The sequence below is a fragment of the Triturus cristatus genome, chromosome 2_2, assembly GCF_964204655.1.
Source record: "Triturus cristatus chromosome 2_2, aTriCri1.1, whole genome shotgun sequence".
Lineage (NCBI taxonomy): Eukaryota > Metazoa > Chordata > Amphibia > Caudata > Salamandridae > Triturus > Triturus cristatus.
Window position 1 is genome coordinate 307,478,018 of NC_140582.1, and position 20,373 is coordinate 307,498,390.

Here is a 20,373-nt window from a genome sequence, read left to right on the forward strand (position 1 = left end):
CAACAACAAGTTCAAAATGGAGGGGAGGGCAGAGCAGGGCGCCGGGGGCTCACACAAACAATGCACAGGTCTACTTAAAATGAGCGAGTAATGGCAAAGAAATGCACACGCTTTAAAATCGCCAAACAGTGCAGCTTTGAAATAACGATACCACGTTGCACAGAGAGCGCAGGCAGGGGAGCGATCACTCGAGGAGGAAGCGACGAGTGAATCACAGCGCTGCGTGGTCAGAGGACGCGCTTTAATGCTAGTGGGAGGGCGGCTCAGCTGGGAGGCGTGGCGGGCTCAAGGGACGGAGCACAACAACAACAACAAGCTCAAAATGGAGGGGAGGGCAGAGCAGGGCGCCGGGGGCTCACACAAACAATGCACAGGTCTACTTAAAATGAGCGAGTAATGGCAAAGAAATGCACACGCTTTAAAATCGCCAAACAGTGCAGCTTTGAAATAACGATACCACGTTGCACAGAGAGCGCAGGCAGGGGAGCGATCACTCGAGGAGGAAGCGACGAGTGAATCACAGCGCTGCGTGGTCAGAGGACGCGCTTTAATGCTAGTGGGAGGGCGGCTCAGCTGGGAGGCGTGGCGGGCTCAAGGGACGGAGCACAACAACAACAACAAGCTCAAAATGGAGGGGAGGGCAGAGCAGGGCGCCGGGGGCTCACACAAACAATGCACAGGTCTACTTAAAATGAGCGAGTAATGGCAAAGAAATGCACACGCTTTAAAATCGCCAAACAGTGCAGCTTTGAAATAACGATACCATGTTGCACAGAGAGCGCAGGCAGGGGAGCGATCACTCGAGGAGGAAGCGACGAGTGAATCACAGCGCTGCGTGGTCAGAGGACGCGCTTTAATGCTAGTGGGAGGGCGGCTCAGCTGGGAGGCGTGGCGGGCTCAAGGGACGGAGCAAAACAACAACAACAAGCTCAAAATGGAGGGGAGGGCAGAGCAGGGCGCCGGGGGCTCACACAAACAATGCACAGGTCTACTTAAAATGAGCGAGTAATGGCAAAGAAATGCACACGCTTTAAAATCGCCAAACAGTGCAGCTTTGAAATAACGATACCACGTTGCACAGAGAGCGCAGGCAGGGGAGCGATCACTCGAGGAGGAAGAGACAAGCACTGTCCTCGCCGCGAGAAGTAGCTATAACATCTTGACTTAGATTGATACAGTTCAAAGTACTTCATAGAATATATTACTCCTGCGAAACACTGGAAAAATGGGTAAAAAAGAAACTGCACTATGCAATAGAAACTGTACCCAAATCGGCACATACTATCACATAATATGGGAATGCCCGATAATCCAGCAATACTGGCAGGGATTAATTTCACAAATACGACAGGTATGTAGAAAAAAATTGTTACTCCAATCAAAACTATGCCTCCTCAATATATGGGACGCAACAGATATGACCCGTACGAAACAAACATTGGCCACTTTGGGTATGGTAATTGCCAAGCGAAACATAGCTCGTAGATGGGGTGTACAGGGGGCACCATCAGTCGAGGAATGGAAGCAAGACATGGACTAGTTCATGCTGGCAGAAAAAATGGTGTTTGTTAACAGGGGATGCCCCCAAAAGTTGGATCGAATGTGGGGCGGCTGGAATGCTCACAAAGGGCATGTATGTACTTATCCATCACTGCCTTTAGGACTGCTCTCAATCAGTACCACCGGCTCCTAAAAGAAATTAGGAAGAACGCCCTAGCAGTCTGCATCAAAGCCAACGATAACCACAGGAAGGAACTCTTGGCCATCACAAAGGAGTTCATCAATCCCACAGCCACCGAGAACAACATTACTCCCTTTCAGGAAATGTGCGACAACTTCACTGACTTCTTCCACAACAAGATCTCGGCCATCTATGAGTTACTTCGGACATCAACCCTCCGCTGTCAACAGCATCAACCAGCTCATTTCCATGAACACAAACCCCAACACCGTCTACCCACTGGTACCTCCTCACCACGCGAGACACTATCTCCACCATAACCTTTGTGCACCTACAGACCCATGCCCCCACCACGTCTTCAAGCTCGGAAGCAAGACAATCAGTGATGACCTAAGAAGGATCCTAAACACCTCCATCACTACGGCCTGCTTCCCTGAGGACTTGAAACACGCCAAAGTGAGGACCCTCCTGAAGAAACCCTCTGCCGACCCAGCCAATATAAAGATCTACCAGCCCATCTCTCTGCTCCCTATCCAGCAAAAGTCCGCAAAAAAGCAATCAGCCAGCAACGTACCCAACAACTAGAAGACCACAACCTCCTGGACCCCTCCCAATCCAGATTTTGAGCTAATTATAGCAGTGACACAGCCCTGATCGCAGCCTCCATGACATCAGAGCCCTTCAAGACCACAGTAAACAGCAGCCCTCATCCTCCTGGACCTCTCTACCGCATTTGACACCGTCTCTGACTACATTCTGATCAACAGACTACACCACTTCGGGATCCAAGGAAACACCCTGAAATGGATCGCCCCATACTTCACTGGCAGAACACAAAGTATACGCTTCCCACCATTCACCTTAGAGCCCAAGAAGACCATCTGCGAAGTCCCCTAAGTATCATCCCTCATCCCCACCCTCTTCAACACCTACATGACGCCCCTGTCTGTCACTTTCAGATCATACAAGTTCAACATCATCTCCTACACCGATGACACAGCACATCCTCTGACTGTCTGAAGAGCACTCCACCACAAAAGAACACTTCCAAAGATGCATGATGAACATCAAGAACTGGATGAAGGACAACTGTCTCAAACTCAACACAGATAAGACAGAAGTCCTCATGTTTGAGAACAACACCTCACTATGGAATGACACATGGTGGCCAGCAGAGCTTGGCACACCCCCTGCCCTAACAGACCACGCCCGAAACCTCAGCATCATCCTGTATAGCGAGCTATCTATGAAGAAACAAGTCAACACAGTCTCATCCGCCTGCTTCCACACCCTTCGCAGGCTCCACAAGATCTTGAGGTGGCTCCCGGTCAACACCAGAAGGACTGTCATGCAGGCCCTCATCAGCTTCAACCCAAATAATTTTCAGAATATCTGTTCCACTAGAAGTAACCTTATGATTTTAACTTTGTTTGTTAGAAAAGAATGCTTAAATGTATGTCTGCTGTATTGCCCACTGTACAGCAATGGATCTTGTCAACAGAGTTCAATTGCGAAACAAAGGATTATGGCAGAGGTTAATAACCATATCTAGGAGAGAGTAAAAAATATTGAGCAACCTGGGCCAGTCTCCAAAGATTGGCTGCAACAAATGGCCTTAGGCAAAGCAGGATTTTGGCCTCTGCTATTCGTCTTTTACATGACAGACTTAGCAGCCATGTTGAATGCAGTTTACAGCTTCCTTCTGAAATTGAGGAATGTAAGCACAAGCAGTTTGACATATGCAGATAATTTGATTTTAATGGTCTATTACACCTATTGGTTAATACAGATAACTGGCACAACCAATTCTTAATCAAGAATATTTTATGACAACAAACATGAAAAAAACAAAGTTACGCCATTTAGTATGTCTGCATTTAAATTGTCCTTGTATTTAAATAAAACCAGATTACAGCGAGAAAAGATATATCTGTACATTAGTCTCATCTTTAAGTCTGATTTATGAAGTAGCATCTTTCCCCTTGGTCAATGATAAACCGTGAGCGTGGCTGGAGCCCTTCAAAGATTTTGAAGAATACACAATGGGCAAGCGATGGATGATGCATAGACTGCATTCAAGTATAAAATTGAGCCCATCCGTTTTTATGATTGTAGTCTGGAATATCAAAGCAGGAATATCGAGTGGTCACATATTGTAACTAAAATATCAAAACCTACAATATCGAGAGGTACATGCACAGAGGGAGGCATTGATTTACTATTCTTAACTCCACATCTTTATACATTGAAGATATTTATATAGGTGTAAATGGACCGTTTTATTTTGGAATAAAAGGATTGTGAAAACCCTTCCACTGAGTGCGCTCCATTTGTTCTCCAGCTCGAGAAATTCCTGAACGATTTATTGCGGTGTGGCTCAGCCGAGTAGACAACACACCATCCATTAAGTAAGCGCCACACTGCCATCAAAAACTACCCCTGCTTGGAAGGAAATATATAAATATATATATATATATATATAATATATATACATAATGCAAAACAGTGCAGCGCACTGTAAACGCCACTCCTCTTCCTCTTATGACGGCGGTCCACGGCGAGGAGGGGAACCTCTCAACATACATCAACACCTTCTCACCTTGTATTCTGTGAAAGCAGCCACAGACACCAAATTGCTTTCAAGACGATGTTTAATTATCGCACAAGCAAACAAACTCGACGCGTTTCGGGATACACTCCCTTGATCACGAGTACTGTGGTTCCTGCTTCCTGACACTTAAATGGTCATGTGATCGGACTACCAAAAACAGTGAAAACAGACTATGCCTTTCCGAGTTACTTCACTTTGAATTGACATTGAATTAATCGCAATGTGTTTGAAATTCACAATTCATTACATTAAACAGAACTTCCAATAAATATACATGTGACTTGAAAGTTGGACGTTTAACACCAATTAAATCAATCATTTTTCTGCATGTTCGCTTGCCTTGCTCTTGTGCCCTATGCTAACCTACATTAGACCAAGTGGACAGAGTGTCACATTGCTGTTTTCAAAGCGAGCGAAAATTGAGGCAATCCATAGCCTTTGTTTTGTTTGTTTGGGCATTTGGAAGCAATGACGCTCAGGGACTGACTATAATTATTTCTTAAAAAAATTATCCCACAGTGGGGATTGACTAAAGTGTCTCACTGCTGTGTTTGGCGACAGTTATGGCAGTCCGTAGCATGTGACCCTTTTATTGTTTTTGGGCATTTTAAGGCAATGTAGCATATGGACTAACTGTAACTATTTCTTTTAACTATTCTGACACAGTGGGCATTTGTTAAAAAGTCTTATAGAGCAGGCAAGCATCTTTGCAAGTCAATGAACCTGTCAAACATCCCAATTCACTAATTCATAAATAAATGCAATTCTGCCCAAGTGGGCTGACTTGCTTGTGTAGACATTTTTGTACTTTGCCATTTCTTGATTGTGGTTAAAAACATGTTTCTGCAATAAACAAAAAAGTGAAAATACATTAATATTTTTGAAATAATACAAAACTAAATTTACAAAAAAAACTTCTCACCTCAACCCCACAGTGCAAACTTTTAAAAAAAACCTGTACTTCAGCATTGGCATTTAAAACATTTATACATTTGTATAATCAAGACCAGTAAACGCCGGCATCAGAGGTAAGGCCCTGGAATGGATCATCTCCTTCCTCTCCGGAAGAACCCAGAGAGTCCGCCTCCCCCCCTTCAGATCCACAGCCACAGAGATCATCTGCGGCGTCCCCCAAGGATCCTCCCTCAGCCCCACCCTCTTCAACATCTACATGACCCCCCCTGGCGAACATCGCACGAAAACACGGACTCGACCTCATATCCTACGCCGACGACACCCAGCTCATCTTATCCCTCACCAACAACCCCACCTCAGCTAGAACCAGAATACACGAAGGCATGAAGGAAGTAGCGAACTGGATGACAGACAGCCGGCTTAAACTGAACACAGAGAAGACGGAGGTCCTCATACTCGGCCCTACACCCTCCGCCTGGGACGACTCCTGGTGGCCTCCCGCCCTGGGCAGCACTCCCCAACCCACCGACCACGCACGCAACCTCGGCTTCATCCTGGACTCATCCCTCTCCATGACCAGACAGGTCAACTCGGTGACCTCGGCATGCTTCAACACCCTCCGCATGCTCCGCAAGATCTTCCGCTGGATCCCCACCGACACCAGGAAGACCGTCACCCACGCCCTCGTCACCAGTCGCTTGGACTATGGGAACACTCTGTACGCCGGCATCACCATCAAGCTGCAGAGGAAACTGCAACGAATCCAGAACGCTGCCGCACGACTCATCCTGAACATACCCCGCCACCACCACATCTCCGGACACCTGAAGAAACTTCACTGGCTCCCAGTCAACAAGAGGATCACCTTCAGACTCCTCACCCACGCACACAAAGCCCTGCACAACCTCGGACCAAAACTCATCAACCACCGCGTCTCCTTCTACACTCCTCCGTGCACCCTACGCTCGACCGGACAAGCCCTGGCAGCCGTACCCCGCATCCGCAAAGCCACCACCGGAGGAAGATCTTTCTCTTTTCTGGCAGCGAAGACCTGGAACTCCCTTCCCAGCCACCTTCGCGCCATACAGGACCACCTCTCCTTCAGAAGGCAGCTCAAGACCTGGCTCTACGAGCACTGACCCCCCCTCCCCCCCAGCGCCTTGAGACCCTTACGGGTGAGTAGCGCGCTTTATAAATGTAACTGATTGATTGATTGATTGTAAAGCAAGGAGACTTCAATTTCATAATAAGGTAAATGGCAAGGACCTTAGCTGGTGGTTGCACTTGGCTTAACCTAAATGTACTGTAAGTTCTTCATCACAGTTATGGCCAACTGGCACCAGGGTTCTGTACTGAATGATTAATCTCGACTCGAGGCGTCGCAAATCTTGCACTCGATTGCCACCTCTCTCATTCAATTTCACTGTATCTAACACACAAAAGCTCAAGAGATCTACATTTTGATTATGATGGGTTTGGAAATGCTGTGCCATTGGATATTGTTTGTCTCCATATTTTATGGCACGAAGATGTTCTAACACCCTTTTCTTGGCCTTGTGTATGGTGCTGCCAATGTAGGTTTTCTGACAAGGGCAAAACAAAGCATAAACTGCATACTCAGTGTTGCATGATGTGTGTTTCATAATTGTATAGGTTTTACATTCAGGTGACAGTATACATTCCTTACGATTTTTGCTGTTCTTACAGGCTTTACACTTACGACACGTGTAAAATCCCTGTATCCCTGAAACTTTTATAGTTGATGGTTCGATTGCTCTACATAGTGTATCTTTCAGTGATTTGGCTTTCCTGAACGTGATCTGTGGGAACATTTCTACACTTTCTGCTATATCTTTATCAGTCTTAAAGACTGGCGAGAATTTGTTCAGACATTTCCGTACCTCATGAGCTTGGCTATTATATGTGGTGATGAACCTAATCTTTGGATCTAACTCACTTTTGGTATTTTCCTTCTCCACCAACAACGAGGCTCTAGTTCTTTTGTCCACTTCTATTCGTGCTTTATTGATGACAGATCTTGAATACCCTCTCTCCAAAAATCTCTTAGTCATCACTTCTTCCTCTTTGGCATAGCCTTCCGGAGTGCTGCAGTTGCGCTTAGCTCGTAATAGTTCACCCAAGGGGATACTGCTCATCAAAGAGCTCGGGTGGCAACTGCATGCATGAAGGAGGCTATTGCCAGCTGTTGCTTTTCGGAATAGTGAACTTGTTAAACAATCTTCTTGAATGGTTAGTGTAAGATCTAAAAACTCAATGGTCTCTCTTTACCACTGGCTTGTAAATTGTAAATTGAAACTATTCACATTCAGACTATTCACAAACTAGTTTGCTTCTCTTTCATCACCCTTCCACACACAGAAGATGTCATCTATGTAGCGTACCCACATAGCTACCAAATGTGAGTTAGATCCAAAGATTAGGTTCATCACCACATATAACAGTCAAGCTCATGAGGTACGGAAATGTCTGAACAAATTCTGGCCATTCCTTAAGTGTAGAAATGTACCCAGAGATCACGTTTAGAAAAGCCAAATCACTGAAAGATACACTATGTAGAGCAATCAAACCATCAACTATACAAATTTCAGGGATTTTACACGTGTCATAAGTGTAAAGCCTGTAAGAACAGTAAAAATCGTTAGGAATGTTTACTGTCACCTGAATGTAAACCCTATAAAATTATGAAACACACATCATGCAACACTGAGTATGCATTTTATGCTTTGTTTTGCCCTTGTCAGAAAACCTACATTGGCAGTACCATACTCAAGGCCAAGAAAAGGGTGTTAGAACATCTTTGTGCCATAAAAACAATATCCGATGGCACGGCATTTCCAAACCCATCTTAATCAAAATGTAGATCTCTGAGCTTTTGTGTGTTGGATACAATGAAATTGAATGAGAGAGGCGGCAATCGAGTGCAAGATTTACGACGCCTCCAGTCGAAATTAATCATTCAGTACAGAACCCTGGTCCCAGTTGGCCATAACTGTGATGAAGAACTTACAGTGCATTTAGGTTAAGCCAAGTGCAACCACCAGCTAAGGTCCTTGCCATATACCTTATTATGAAATTGAAGTCTCCTTGCTTTACTGATCTTGATTATACAAATGTATAAATGTTTTAAATGCCAATGCTGAAGTGCAGTTTTTTTTTTTTAAAGTTTGCTCTGTGGGGTTGAGGTGAGAAGTTTTTTTTTCATTTTATTTTTGTATTATTTCAAAGATACTAATCTATTTTCACTTTTTTGTTTATTGCAGAAACGTGTTTTTAACCACAATCAAGAAATGCCAAAGAACTAAAATATCTACACAAGCAAGTCAGCCCACTTGGGCAGAATTGCATTTATTTATGAATTCGTGAATTGCCTTGCACAGATGCTTGCCTACTCTAAAATACTTTTTAACGAATGCCCACTGTGTCAGAATAGTTAAAAGGAATAGTTACAGTTAGTCCCTATGCTTTATTGCCTTAAACTTCCCAAAAACAATGAAAGGGCCACGTGCTATGGACTGCCATAACTGTTGCCAAACACAGTAGTGAGAGACTTTAATCAATGCCCACTGTGGCATAATTGTTTAAAGAAATAATTATAGTCAGTACCTGAGTGTCATTGCTTCCAAATGCCCAAAAAACAAAAAGGTTATAGGCTATGGATTGCCGCAATTTTCTCTCGCTTTGAAAACAGCAATGTGACACTCTGTCCACTTGGTCTAATATAGGTTAGCATACGGCACAAGAGCAAGGCAAGCGAACATGCAGATAAATGATTGATTTAATTTGTGTTAAACGTCCAACTTTCAAGTCACATGTATATTTATTGGAATTTCTGTTTAATTTAATGAATTGTGAATTTCAAACACATTACGATTAATTCAATGTCAATTCAAAGTGAAGTAACTCGGAAAGGCATAGTCTGTTTTCACTGTTTTTGGTAGTCCGATCACATGACCATTTAAGTGTCAGGAAGTAGGAACCACAGTACTCGTGATCAAGGGAGTGTATCCCGAAACACGTCGAGTTGGTTTGCTTGTGTGATAATTAAACATCGTCTTGAAAGCAATTTGGTGTCCGCGGCTGCTTTCACAGAATACGAGGTGAGAAGGCGTTGGTGGATATATATATATATATATATATATATATATATATATATATATTTCTGTTTCGATATTCAGAACTCACACCCTTTTTCATCTCCTGTATTTTTTGGGTGCTTTAATTCAAAACTAGATATACTGGTATGCGAGAGCAATCGAAGCCAATAGAAGATTGTTACTGACATGAACTGTGGCCCTCAAGTAGGATTTTATTGGAATGAGGGCCAGTGTCACTCTCCACTAGCAGACAAACATATCTTGCTATACCTTATGTTTTGTTTTAAATCAAATCTTGGGTCTGAGAAAAATTAAGTTAGAGATGGAAAATAACTTCATAACTACATTAAAAAAAAGTGAATATTAGTTTGCTATCCATTGGCCTGAAATAATAAATCATGTCACCTATCGAGGTGACGATAGAAGAGGAAAATAGGAGGAACAGAGTTAATAATGGTGTAGAAAGATAGAATGGCTAAGCCTTTAAAACTCATGATTCTCGAGACAGGGTGCACGACAGTAGAAGTTGCCATATTTTTCTGTTTCAAGGGGACAAAATCAGAACGAACATCAACATAGCACTGTTCCAGCGCATAACTACTCATCTACACGAAGCAGTGTTCTATGTCTTTTGTTGCTGTTCTTTATAAAGCCAATATACTAATTAGCAGGAGGGCTTTGCAGATGGTACAGCATATGTGATTAAACCATATGTCTTGGCCATCAGCTGTTTTCACTGTCGTGAGAATTTTAAAATGCTTATCAACCTTAAGGAAGGCTCTGTTTAATATGATTATATTTCAGTGACGTAGGATGGTCTATTTCGATTACAGGTTTAGTGATTTGTATGTTTTTACTTTTAAAAAAAACTGCCGTAATATGTGAATGATTTTAAAATGCATATAATAGAACTGTTTATTCATGAATCCATTCAATAAACCCACCTGAGATTCCTAAAGCTATGGAAAGCATTGAACTTCTTCCTTTCCACACTTTTATCCATTCCTCACACCAAATCAATCAACCTCCTCGTTAATGTTCTACTATAGGTCGATAATTGTCATGCTGTCCTCCTGGCCTAGCTGTAACTTTTGTTATGACTAATCGATCACAGCCTTCTGCTGATAATCTAGTGCTTTTGTTCCTTCTTGAAAGACAGCTACAAGAAAATGTAAGTTGTTTCATTCCAAGCTAAAGCTCAGACTCCAGACAAAACGGAAGTCTACATATAAATGCCCACCTTCCCCTCCTCAAAGAGCATATCCTCGCTACTGCAGACGCTGACCTGCTACACTGCCTGCCAATTTCAGGAAATCCAAAATGTAAATCCAGGTAAGAAATGAACAACCCTCTCTGGCAACTAGTTCTTGTATCACTGCCCACTCCGCTCCATTCACAGAAAAGCAGACATAACTCACATGACCCTCATACACACCCTCTTACACCCCCACCCAGAGACCAAGCTTCTAAAATTGTCCTCAACACACTCTACCATTCTGACATACAGTCCCCACCCATATATATTACTTTGTTAGCAACATTAACAGCAGGAGTACATTTGACTGTGGGAAGGCAATATACTGGTGCACTCTGCTGGTGATTTATCTCAGTACCTGTCACAACCATCAAGAACGGCTTGCCTGTGAGATGGCCACAGTCGCTTCACTGTCCTTCTATAAAGAACCAGTGGCTGGGGAATGGAGGGCAACCATTACTTGAACATATGAGGGTATTGTCTGGGAGCAGGTGATAGGTGAATTGAGTTCTTGTACCCAGTCTGAAACCATGACAGGGATCACATCAGGTGAGAAGAGGAATCTAGCAATAACTGCTTAACTGAACATGCCAAAGATGTTGATCCTCTGCCTTTAAGTTTTCTCTCTCCCATCAAATGCTATCTAATCTCTTATCAAATAATAGTTCATGAAAATGAGGGACAAAGCAAGAAAGATATTAACCAGCATTGTGAAAAAAAGTATTTGCTTTGCTTTCCTATGTGAGCAGGCACTGTGTGACTAGTTGATGTTGAAGCAAATTTCTCATGTTGAATGTGTGTCGCAGAGGCCTGAGTGTTCACTCCATCGCTCCTACAGTAGCATGCATGTTGCCTGGGTTTGAATCATTGTTGGAAAACATGTTTTAGATTGTAGTTAAGATGAATTCAGTTTTTGTTTTACAAAGTTTAATTGAAACATAAAAATAAATAAAATGTAATACAAATTCATTTTTAGATAATAAAAAATATGTTGTATGTATTTCTTATTTTTTCCTGAATGGTGACAGTTATTTCTTGCCTCCACCAACTTCCATGAGAGTATATTGCAGTACCAATGATTGCCCATGTGTACTGCTTGACTTACTCCCAGGCTTGGCTGGAATAAATATGAGCATACTTTGTCAGCAGTACTACTATAGTAAATGTAGATGTAACTTTTGTCAGTAGCACTTGTCTTATTCTTTAGTGGGTGTGTTTCTGCATTTTTATGTCTCTCCCTAAGCTCCTCCTTGAATTTCCCGTAGCCCCGTCCATTTAGTGTTGGATATTTTCCATTTATCAAAATATTCCCCTTTTGTTCCACACGCATTTTCTACAAAACGTATATATCTCTGCTTGCAGAGATGTCTGCACTTACGGCCAAGAAATCTACACATAAAAGATAGGCACATGCTGGGTTCTCTGGCCAGATATTTGTGGCTAGCCTTTGTGAGTACATAAAGTATGCTTTGTACACTTTTTATACTCCAACATACTTTTGTGAATAGGCCCCAAAGAGTCAGGCATGAATCCCTTCTGTCGCTAGACCTTCTGTCTAAATCCTTTAATTCACCATGCGGGGTCCCACAAGGGTCCTGGCTGAGTCCCACCCTTTTTAACTTGTACGTGGCCCCCCTTGCAGAAATCATAAGAAGCTGTGGTTTTACTCCAATATCCTATGCTGACGACACCCAAATTGTGGTGTCCATCAGCAAGGATGTGGAGGACACAGCAGAAAAATTTCAATTATGCATGATACAGGTGAGTCAATGGATGGAAAGAAATTGTCTGAAGCTTAATGGAGACAAAAGTGAGGTGATGATATTAAGGGGTGACACAAACATCTGGTCGCCCGCTTGGTGGCCTAATGACTTGGGTAGATGCCCAGGCTCATCAGAAAAAGTGAAGAATCTGGGCGTCACCCTTGACACCAATCTATCTTTTGAAGCCCAAGCCAGTAAGCTGTCATCAACACTCTGGTATATTTTAAAAATGATAAAAAAGATACTGCCTTATCTACCACAGGATTCGCGTAAGACAGTAGTGACAGCCTTAGCCCTGTCAAGACTGGATTACGGAAATGGTTTATATGCCGGAGCTACGAAAAAAATCATAGCTAAACTACAACGCCTACAAAATGCAGCAGCCAGATTGGTTTTGGGGATACCTAAGTTTGAACCAATCAGTCACAAACTAAAAACCCTGCATTGGCTGCCAATTGAAAAAAGGGTGAAATTTAAATCACTCTGCCTGACCTACAAGGCACTTCAGGGAATAGGATCACAATTTCTAAGATCTCATTTAAAAATATATGAACCAACGAGACATCTTAGATCCGGCCAATTAAAACTAATTAGTGTCCCCAGATTCAGGCGAGCTAACTGGGGTGGAAGAAGCTTCCTTGTACATGCAGCACGAACCTGTAATCAGCTGCCTCTTGCCATAAAAACTTGCCCATCTCTGAAATCCTTCAGAAAGGAAGTAAAAACCAGGCTATTCTCTGCATAACTCTAGAAACCGTTCCTATGTGATGAGGATCTGTCATAGCGCCAAGACGCCCACGGGCATTCGCGCGCTCTACAAGTTGACAAATCAATCAATCAATCAATCAATCTTTGTGCCATTTACATAGACCTAATTCCTTCTTTATTAAAGGCTTTCCTGTCATTTAGTAAATACCTCTGGTGCATAGTTTTACTTGTATAATGTTGGCAGTGCTTAATTTGTAAAAAAAATAAGTGCCAGGGCTCTCTTCAGGAGGGCACTGTCCTGCTATGCTACCAATGACAGTAACAACACAACTACTAACCATCACACGCCTACAAGTGTGACAGTTCAGATTATTTCAGGCCCTCAAAGCTATAAGAATGGCTTGGACGGCAGGTAATAGTAATTTTTTTAATGACTATAGCATTAATAATTACCTGTTGTGGTCATCTCTAAATTAGCTAAACATAGCCACCTTGTGGCAGGCTGACATAAGTGCCAGTGTTGACCATTAAGTGCCAGTGCCGAGCACCAGAAACCACCGGCTCAAATTAAGCACTGAATGCTTGTGAACTTGGATTTTCCATCAGTGTAACTGAATGTACTGTTTCATTCTAAATGACAACCCGATGGCTGTAGTTTAACACAGCAATTGTTACGTTTACTTTCCCAAATTTAAATGACAGACCAAATATTTTGGGCTCCTTTTTAATACCAAGAAATCAGCTATATTATTGATGCTAAAGGATAGCTGGGGACACAGGCTGCTTCTGTGGCAAGAACTGCTTTTCTGCCTTAAAATCTGAAAATAATCTTTCCCTTTCTTCTCACAAATTACTGGTGATCACGGTGGGCACAGAGAGCAATGCCAGCATATACTACTGTACCACCGTTTCTGTTTGTCTACCAGAAAATATTTCGTGCTCATCCCCATGTACAAGATTAAATCAGTGTACATTAATTCAGCATTATTTCTGGAAATAATGATAGTGAGAGCAATGTCAACTTCAGAGGGGGAGCAAATTGCCCGGTATTATGAAGTGCATGCTCAGAAATGGGGAACCACAAGGGGAATCAAGAATACTGCACATGGTTTCCGGGTAATTCCTAATTTCTCCACAATGTTTCAGTGGAAATTAGGAATTACACAGAATGCGTGTGTTTAGTTACTGCAGATCTGCACCTGCCCTGAAGCGCCAGATGGTAGGAGCCTAAAAGGCAAGAGTCTATCTCAAATATTTGGAAGTGAAATGTTTGTGTTTCGTGATCAGGAGAAGACCTTAACAAGCCAATGGCAGGGTTCTCTTTCTCTTTCCATTGGAATGATACTAATGTCCCACATTTGGATGTTTGATGTAATAAATGTGCAATCCAAAGACGGTGCATTTGATCTAGCAAAACAGACAGTTCGAGTAGACAGGCAGGTAATCACAGCAAGGGACCAGGTAGGCACCCCAAAGCATCACAGAAAATGTACTGGGAATTTAAGATTCAATATATTATCAAGGACAATTCATGATTTATTACCAACAGATTAAATATGAAAAGCACTGCAGATTCGAGCTATTTCAATTGTGGTACTGAATCGGTGTACATTTTGAAGAAATCCTTCTAAAACATGAGCTCTAAAGAGGCCTCACTCCCACCTTTACATTCGGAGATACTCCTGGAGTGCAGGTATTCAGTGTAACTTCCAGGAGGGCAGTTTTTGCATTCCATTTGGCCTTCATCATCCTGGTAGGTTCCTTTCCAACAACTTTCACAAGTGTGGTGTTCAAGAGAGTAGTACGTGCCCACAGGGCAGTTAACTGAGGTGAAGAAAAACATGAATTCAAGACAATGCAGTATTAATATTTAGCACAATACAGGCGAATGGTGGCAGCCATCATTTCCTCTGCTTCTACATCCTTACAATCCTTTAAACAACATTCATGCTTTTGGTTCCTACTTTGACTACATGTATATTCTGTTTTTTATCATCTTTATGCACCACCAGAACCACCACAACAGGCTGAATGTCGACTTCTCTGTTGTGTACTGAAATCACCTTTCTTACAGTCCTTAAGACTCTCCAATGAAATGTAAAAGTACTGGAATTGATGTAACCAAACACATTTAAATGAATTACATTTTATATTGAGATAGCTACTGGTGTTCTAAATTTGCGAGGAGTCATGATTGCCTCGCTGGTGCAATGCCAGGATCGTTTGGCTGTCATACAGACCCTGGAATGTAGAGGGCTCTTTTAAGAGCCTCCACAGCATAGAATTATTCCAAAATATCAAGGTTTTTATATTGTCCTGCACTTATACACACTGCACAATATCGACTACCAAGATATTGTGAAAGTAAGAAGAGGTGAAGCTAAAATACAACGCGTCCACTCCCCAAAGTATGCTTTGCGTGACAAAATGTCGGAAGCCTTTACTGTGCTGTTGCTATAAGTGCAGAGCTATATTCTTGACCTCGGTATGTTAACATACAACTGTACAACAAGATATTTTATGGTAGATTTCATTGCTCTGACTGATACCTTTAAAACACCAAAGTCATTTGAATTTCTGTTACTGGCTACTGTCTTTCAGTGTTGTTAACCACGCTGTCCATCATTTGATCAACTTGCACGTTGTAGCCACTCACTACTATGGGCTCGAGCGCCAAAACACTCTCATTAATAATGGTATCTACATTCTTGGAAACAGAAACAGAAAAATGCCAACAGCTACTCTTACCACACATGCGGCCTTTAAGCACGGTGCCGGGCCTGCAGAAAAGATAGGCTTTCTCACTTTCTAGTGAATTACTATCAGCTACAACCAACTCAGAGGCAAAATGGAAGGAGTACATAGGCTCCTTATTCAAGGTTCTTTTCAGCCTGTTTGTGATGGTTTCCAGGGTTTTAAGAAGCCGTCGCTGGTTTTCTGATTCCACTGTGTCGTTCCTTCTTTCCGGCAATGGTACACTAGCTAGGAGATGAAAATCAGAAAAACAGGTGTTACAATCGTCTACTGCCTAGTTGTTAAAGAGTACACAAAATAGAGAGCAAAACATTTCCGATATCACTTGCAGGCATGCAATGCAGGCCCTTGCAGCCCCTGTGGAGCAAGGGGGCCCCAACACCTTAGGGAGAGTAGCATCCTCCGCAGCCCAGGAGCATGCAAATGAACCTCTGTAATAGACATCTTTATTCCTCAGCAAAGGGTCACATATTGCACTCACTTTACGTCATAACCATTAATAACCACACCTTAACACCTCCCAGCAAGTTACTTAATTCCTGTGTTGAGTCCACCCAGAACCAGAAGGGTCCTAGCGCACATAGTCTCACAACACTACATCTCCCCCTATGTTAAATAAAAAGTATAAACCACAGTTGCATCATAGTTCTTCAACAAGTCGTCGAGGTGTTCGCACTAGTTGGCCAGATCACATTGTATGAGGTAGCTGAGGTGACCTTTGATTGGGCACCAATGGGACAGGTTCTGATGCATGATCTGGACTATCAGGTGGAGTCGCCTCATTCTGGATTGCAGGAGCTGATGAACGGTGGGGTAGATGCTTAAAGTGTGAGTACTGTGTGATGGAATTTCTGTGAATATGCGTTGTCACCATGTGTCCTTGGCACATCACAACCCTCAGGGGATCGACAGCAAACAGAGTGTCTGTCTACAGCTTTCGTTTCTGCTTGACCAGTATCCTTTGTTCAGGTCAAGACGGGAGAAGATTTTGGCTCTGTTCAGCTGCATGATCATGTCCGCTATGTGTGGACAAGGGTGTCTTTCTCAATTGCTGTTGGCTTGGCGCCTATCAACAAAGATGCACCTCCACTGTTCTTTATTGGCACCTCCACTTTGAGCAAGACCCACGGAGTAAGACCGGTGGAGCGCTCTAATGTCATGCTTCAACAGCGTATCTAGTTCTTTCTCAATGGTTTCTTGCAAGTGAAAAATAAACCTGCCATGCTGCTGGACAACAGGGCGAATGTCCTCGTTAATATGAAGTTGTACTTTTATTTTCTGAAGCCTTCCTAGGCTATGAAACAACGACAGGAACTGACTCACAATTTCAGGTTGAGCATGGAGGTTATAGTGGAGGGATATCAGTTCCCTATCTGCAGCAGCAGCAAAACTGAATAGGCATGCACTGGATGAAGTTCCTTGAAGAATGTGAATTGGCACTTGCACTGATGTTCAATGTCACGGGGTTGCTATGAACAACCTGAATGTACACCTTTGTGTTTGATGGGTTAAGGCGTGGCACAGGAGATAGGATGTTAAAGTTTTTGACTGGCATGTGCCCAAAAGTATTATGTTGTTTTGGTTCATGGTTTGTCTTGTTCTCTGCAGGCAGTCAAACCTACATGTGCATGCCGTTCTTCTGTCGACACCATCATCACACATCCATCTTCTTTACTGGTGCTTGATAATGATGTTGAAGAGCCTTTGTAGGTTGAACTTAATGACGATTGACTTTTTCTGGTTTCTACTTGTCTTAACTGATGTTGCTTTTTGGCCTTGTTGGCGTGGCTAGAATGCTTCTGGAACCTTCTGGCATCCATTTTCTCTTCTCGCCGTGATGCAGTTGGTTTCTCCGTTGCCTTGCAAACTGTTATGAAGTGGTTTTCTTTCTCACAAACTTTTCACGTCTGTCCTATTGCTGGACATTTACCCTCTTAGGGAAACTAAAACCCACATCGGAAACAAACCTTTTATTTTTGGAGACATCGACTTGTGTACGCCTTCCTTGTATATGTGCTTGCTTTTCATGACCAACGCTGATTTACTTTTTGTTGTTCGAGTTTCCTTATCAGCAGCTTGTTGATCCGCTCTCTCTTTGGCCCTTGCAGCCATTAGTACTTTATACAGACTGAGCGTCTCTCTCAACATGCGTCTTATCAATGAGTCTGAAAGACAGCCATCGATAACTCTGAGGCGTATGGCTTCTTTGTTATTAAACTCATTAAACTTGCAGTGCTTAAAAAGCACATCAAGTCTCTCAACAAACTAATTTGTTTCCCAATCTTTCTGTCTCACTTGATTAAAAATGTACTTTTCATATGTGACATTCGGCATCGGATTGAACTTGGCTTCCAATGCTTCCTAGATTTGATGGTATGATAACGCATCGGCTTGTGATATATTCTTAATGACTTTTTTACTCCACCAACAGCAAGGTTCTGAAAGTACTTCATGAGTTTCTTATCATCTGCTTCTTCCAGTACATCTATGAAATCATTGTATGTCTGGATCCATGCAGTCCACGCGGCTTCTTGATAGTGTCGAATGGTGGTGGTGGTTTCAAGTATGCGACTGCCCCATCCCTTCTGCAGCCATTGAAAAATGTTGCTATTCTTATGGCTTTTGTTGTGCTGGATGCCATTGCCCGCTGTCTACGCATTGGCCCCTTAACCAAGCCTGGGTTGTCACACCTGATTCAACGTTATGTGGCACTTTTCTCGCTTTTACAGGCAAGTACCTTACATGGTAATCACTGGCTCTAGCATTGCTTTGCAAAGATAATGACTCTGTGTTATGACGCAGCTCAGTATCTCTCTTCTTTTGGCCTTACCAGTGGGTTCTGGCAGGCTTTCCAATGGTGCTCCTTTGCAAGGCCTTCACCTTCTTTAAGGGCCGTATCGGGGCTGGAGCAGGTCTTCGCCTTCACTTATGCTAACCTCAAACTGCTTCTTATCGATTTAGGTAAAAGTGGCACACACAAGCAGTTTAATAAATTATTAATAATAATAATGTACGTAATTCTTCTGTTGAGTCCGCCCAGAACCACAAGGGTCCGAGGGCACATAGTCTCATGACACTACAGGGGGCGCCCATTAAATTAAGCTCAACGCTAATGAATATCTCTGAGAAACTTGGGGGGCCCTCATCACATTCTGCATGGGGGCTCCAACATTTTGCCTTACACCATTGATCAGTTGCACTTACCCCTTTGTGCATTTGCTTCTGTTACTGATAAAGCTGCTAATATAACATCGATCACTTGCTTTCTCTTAATGATGAGAATAAACATTGCCCTCTCGTATATGTGCCTTGTGCGGCTGGGAGAGACACATACTCCGTGTTGTGGCAGTATTAAGATTGCACTGTAGCTTCAGCTCGACCCATCTCTTGGCCTGAAGGGCACCTTCAGCCTAGAAGTGGCTTTAGGACGCAGCAGAAGTTGGAATGTGAATGACAGTGTAGCACATTTTGCTTCTATCTGCGCTGGTTCTGTAAAAGCAACCAGGTGAGAAGAATTCAGCTCCATGCCGCATGTGTCACATTGTGCCAGGCGTGCCTTCTTACTTTTTTCCCACTTACCTGAAGCCTGAAATTGAGGATACCTCTATAACTTGCATCCAGAGTTGTTTTTGTGCAGGAAGGGACACAATCCTGAGACGCATATTCCTCTTTCTATGTGTGTTGGAGAATGCAGAACATATAGAAAGAGTAAGTAATGAGGTGAAGTAAAGATATTTCTCCTTGTTATGACTTCCCTGAGAAGGAGTATATTTTTGGTGCATTCCCATATTTACCACTTTTGGTAAATATGGGAATGCGTCAAAAACCATGCGAGTTGCATGGTAACACTCACGCAAGCCCATGGGATGCCTTACCATGGCAGAGTAAAGCAACGTAGCGATTTGCACTGTGTGGCGTTACTCCTGATTTATGAAGTTACTCAGGGTCACGCAAAGTGGCTTTGCGTGGCGGCATAAATTGCATTTTGGGCTTGTGTCGAGCATGTACCACTTTGCGAGATGCAAATGCAACTCAAACCCCTTCATAAGGCGAGAAATTTTGCTTAGTCTTGTGTAGCAAAGCAAAGAGTATTACATCTGGGGTGAGTCCCGCACTTATTGCATTTCCAGTCCCTTTTATCTCCTTGAAATGATTTTTAGCCATACCTGCCGATTTTCCTCTCTTCTGGCATACTCTTCGTCCTGCCCTACTCCTTCGGATTTTGTTGTTATCTTTTTGGCACCTTATTCTGCATTTCTCTGAACTTTCTGGAGTATTCAGGAAAGGCACTGTAGCATGAGGGGAGGGTAGTGTTTACAATCCTTCAATCAAGAGCAAGCATAAAGTAAGAAATGAGTTGAGGCCTGCAATTGACAGTTCCCAAGTTTTGGGAAAGTCAGTACGCAATACGGACAGGAAGTAGAACAAGTGATGTCAAGTGCTGTTTAATTTTTGGCACAGATTTTGCACATGGCAACATGGGGCACTGAATAATTTATTTACCTTAGCCGATGTTATGCTTAGCCTCACACACTCGGTGTGTTTGAAGAGACATTTTTGCAAGCCTTCTT

The 20,373-nt window shown here is 42.9% G+C and overlaps 1 protein-coding gene across 5 annotated transcripts in view; it reads right to left on the reverse strand.

The window, feature by feature from the left end:
* The window catches only part of SVEP1 (sushi, von Willebrand factor type A, EGF and pentraxin domain containing 1), a 1,063,460-nt gene that overhangs the window by 452,584 nt on the left and 590,503 nt on the right, over positions 1 to 20,373 (reverse strand). For all 5 annotated transcript variants that reach the window (XM_085641350.1, XM_085641349.1, XM_085641348.1 and 2 more), the window contains exons 16-17: positions 15,797 to 16,030; positions 14,711 to 14,872 (exon numbers count right to left, since the gene is read on the reverse strand). In XM_085641350.1, the coding sequence (XP_085497476.1) occupies positions 14,711 to 14,872; positions 15,797 to 16,030 (396 nt within the window). The remainder of the gene's footprint in view (positions 1 to 14,710; positions 14,873 to 15,796; positions 16,031 to 20,373) is intronic.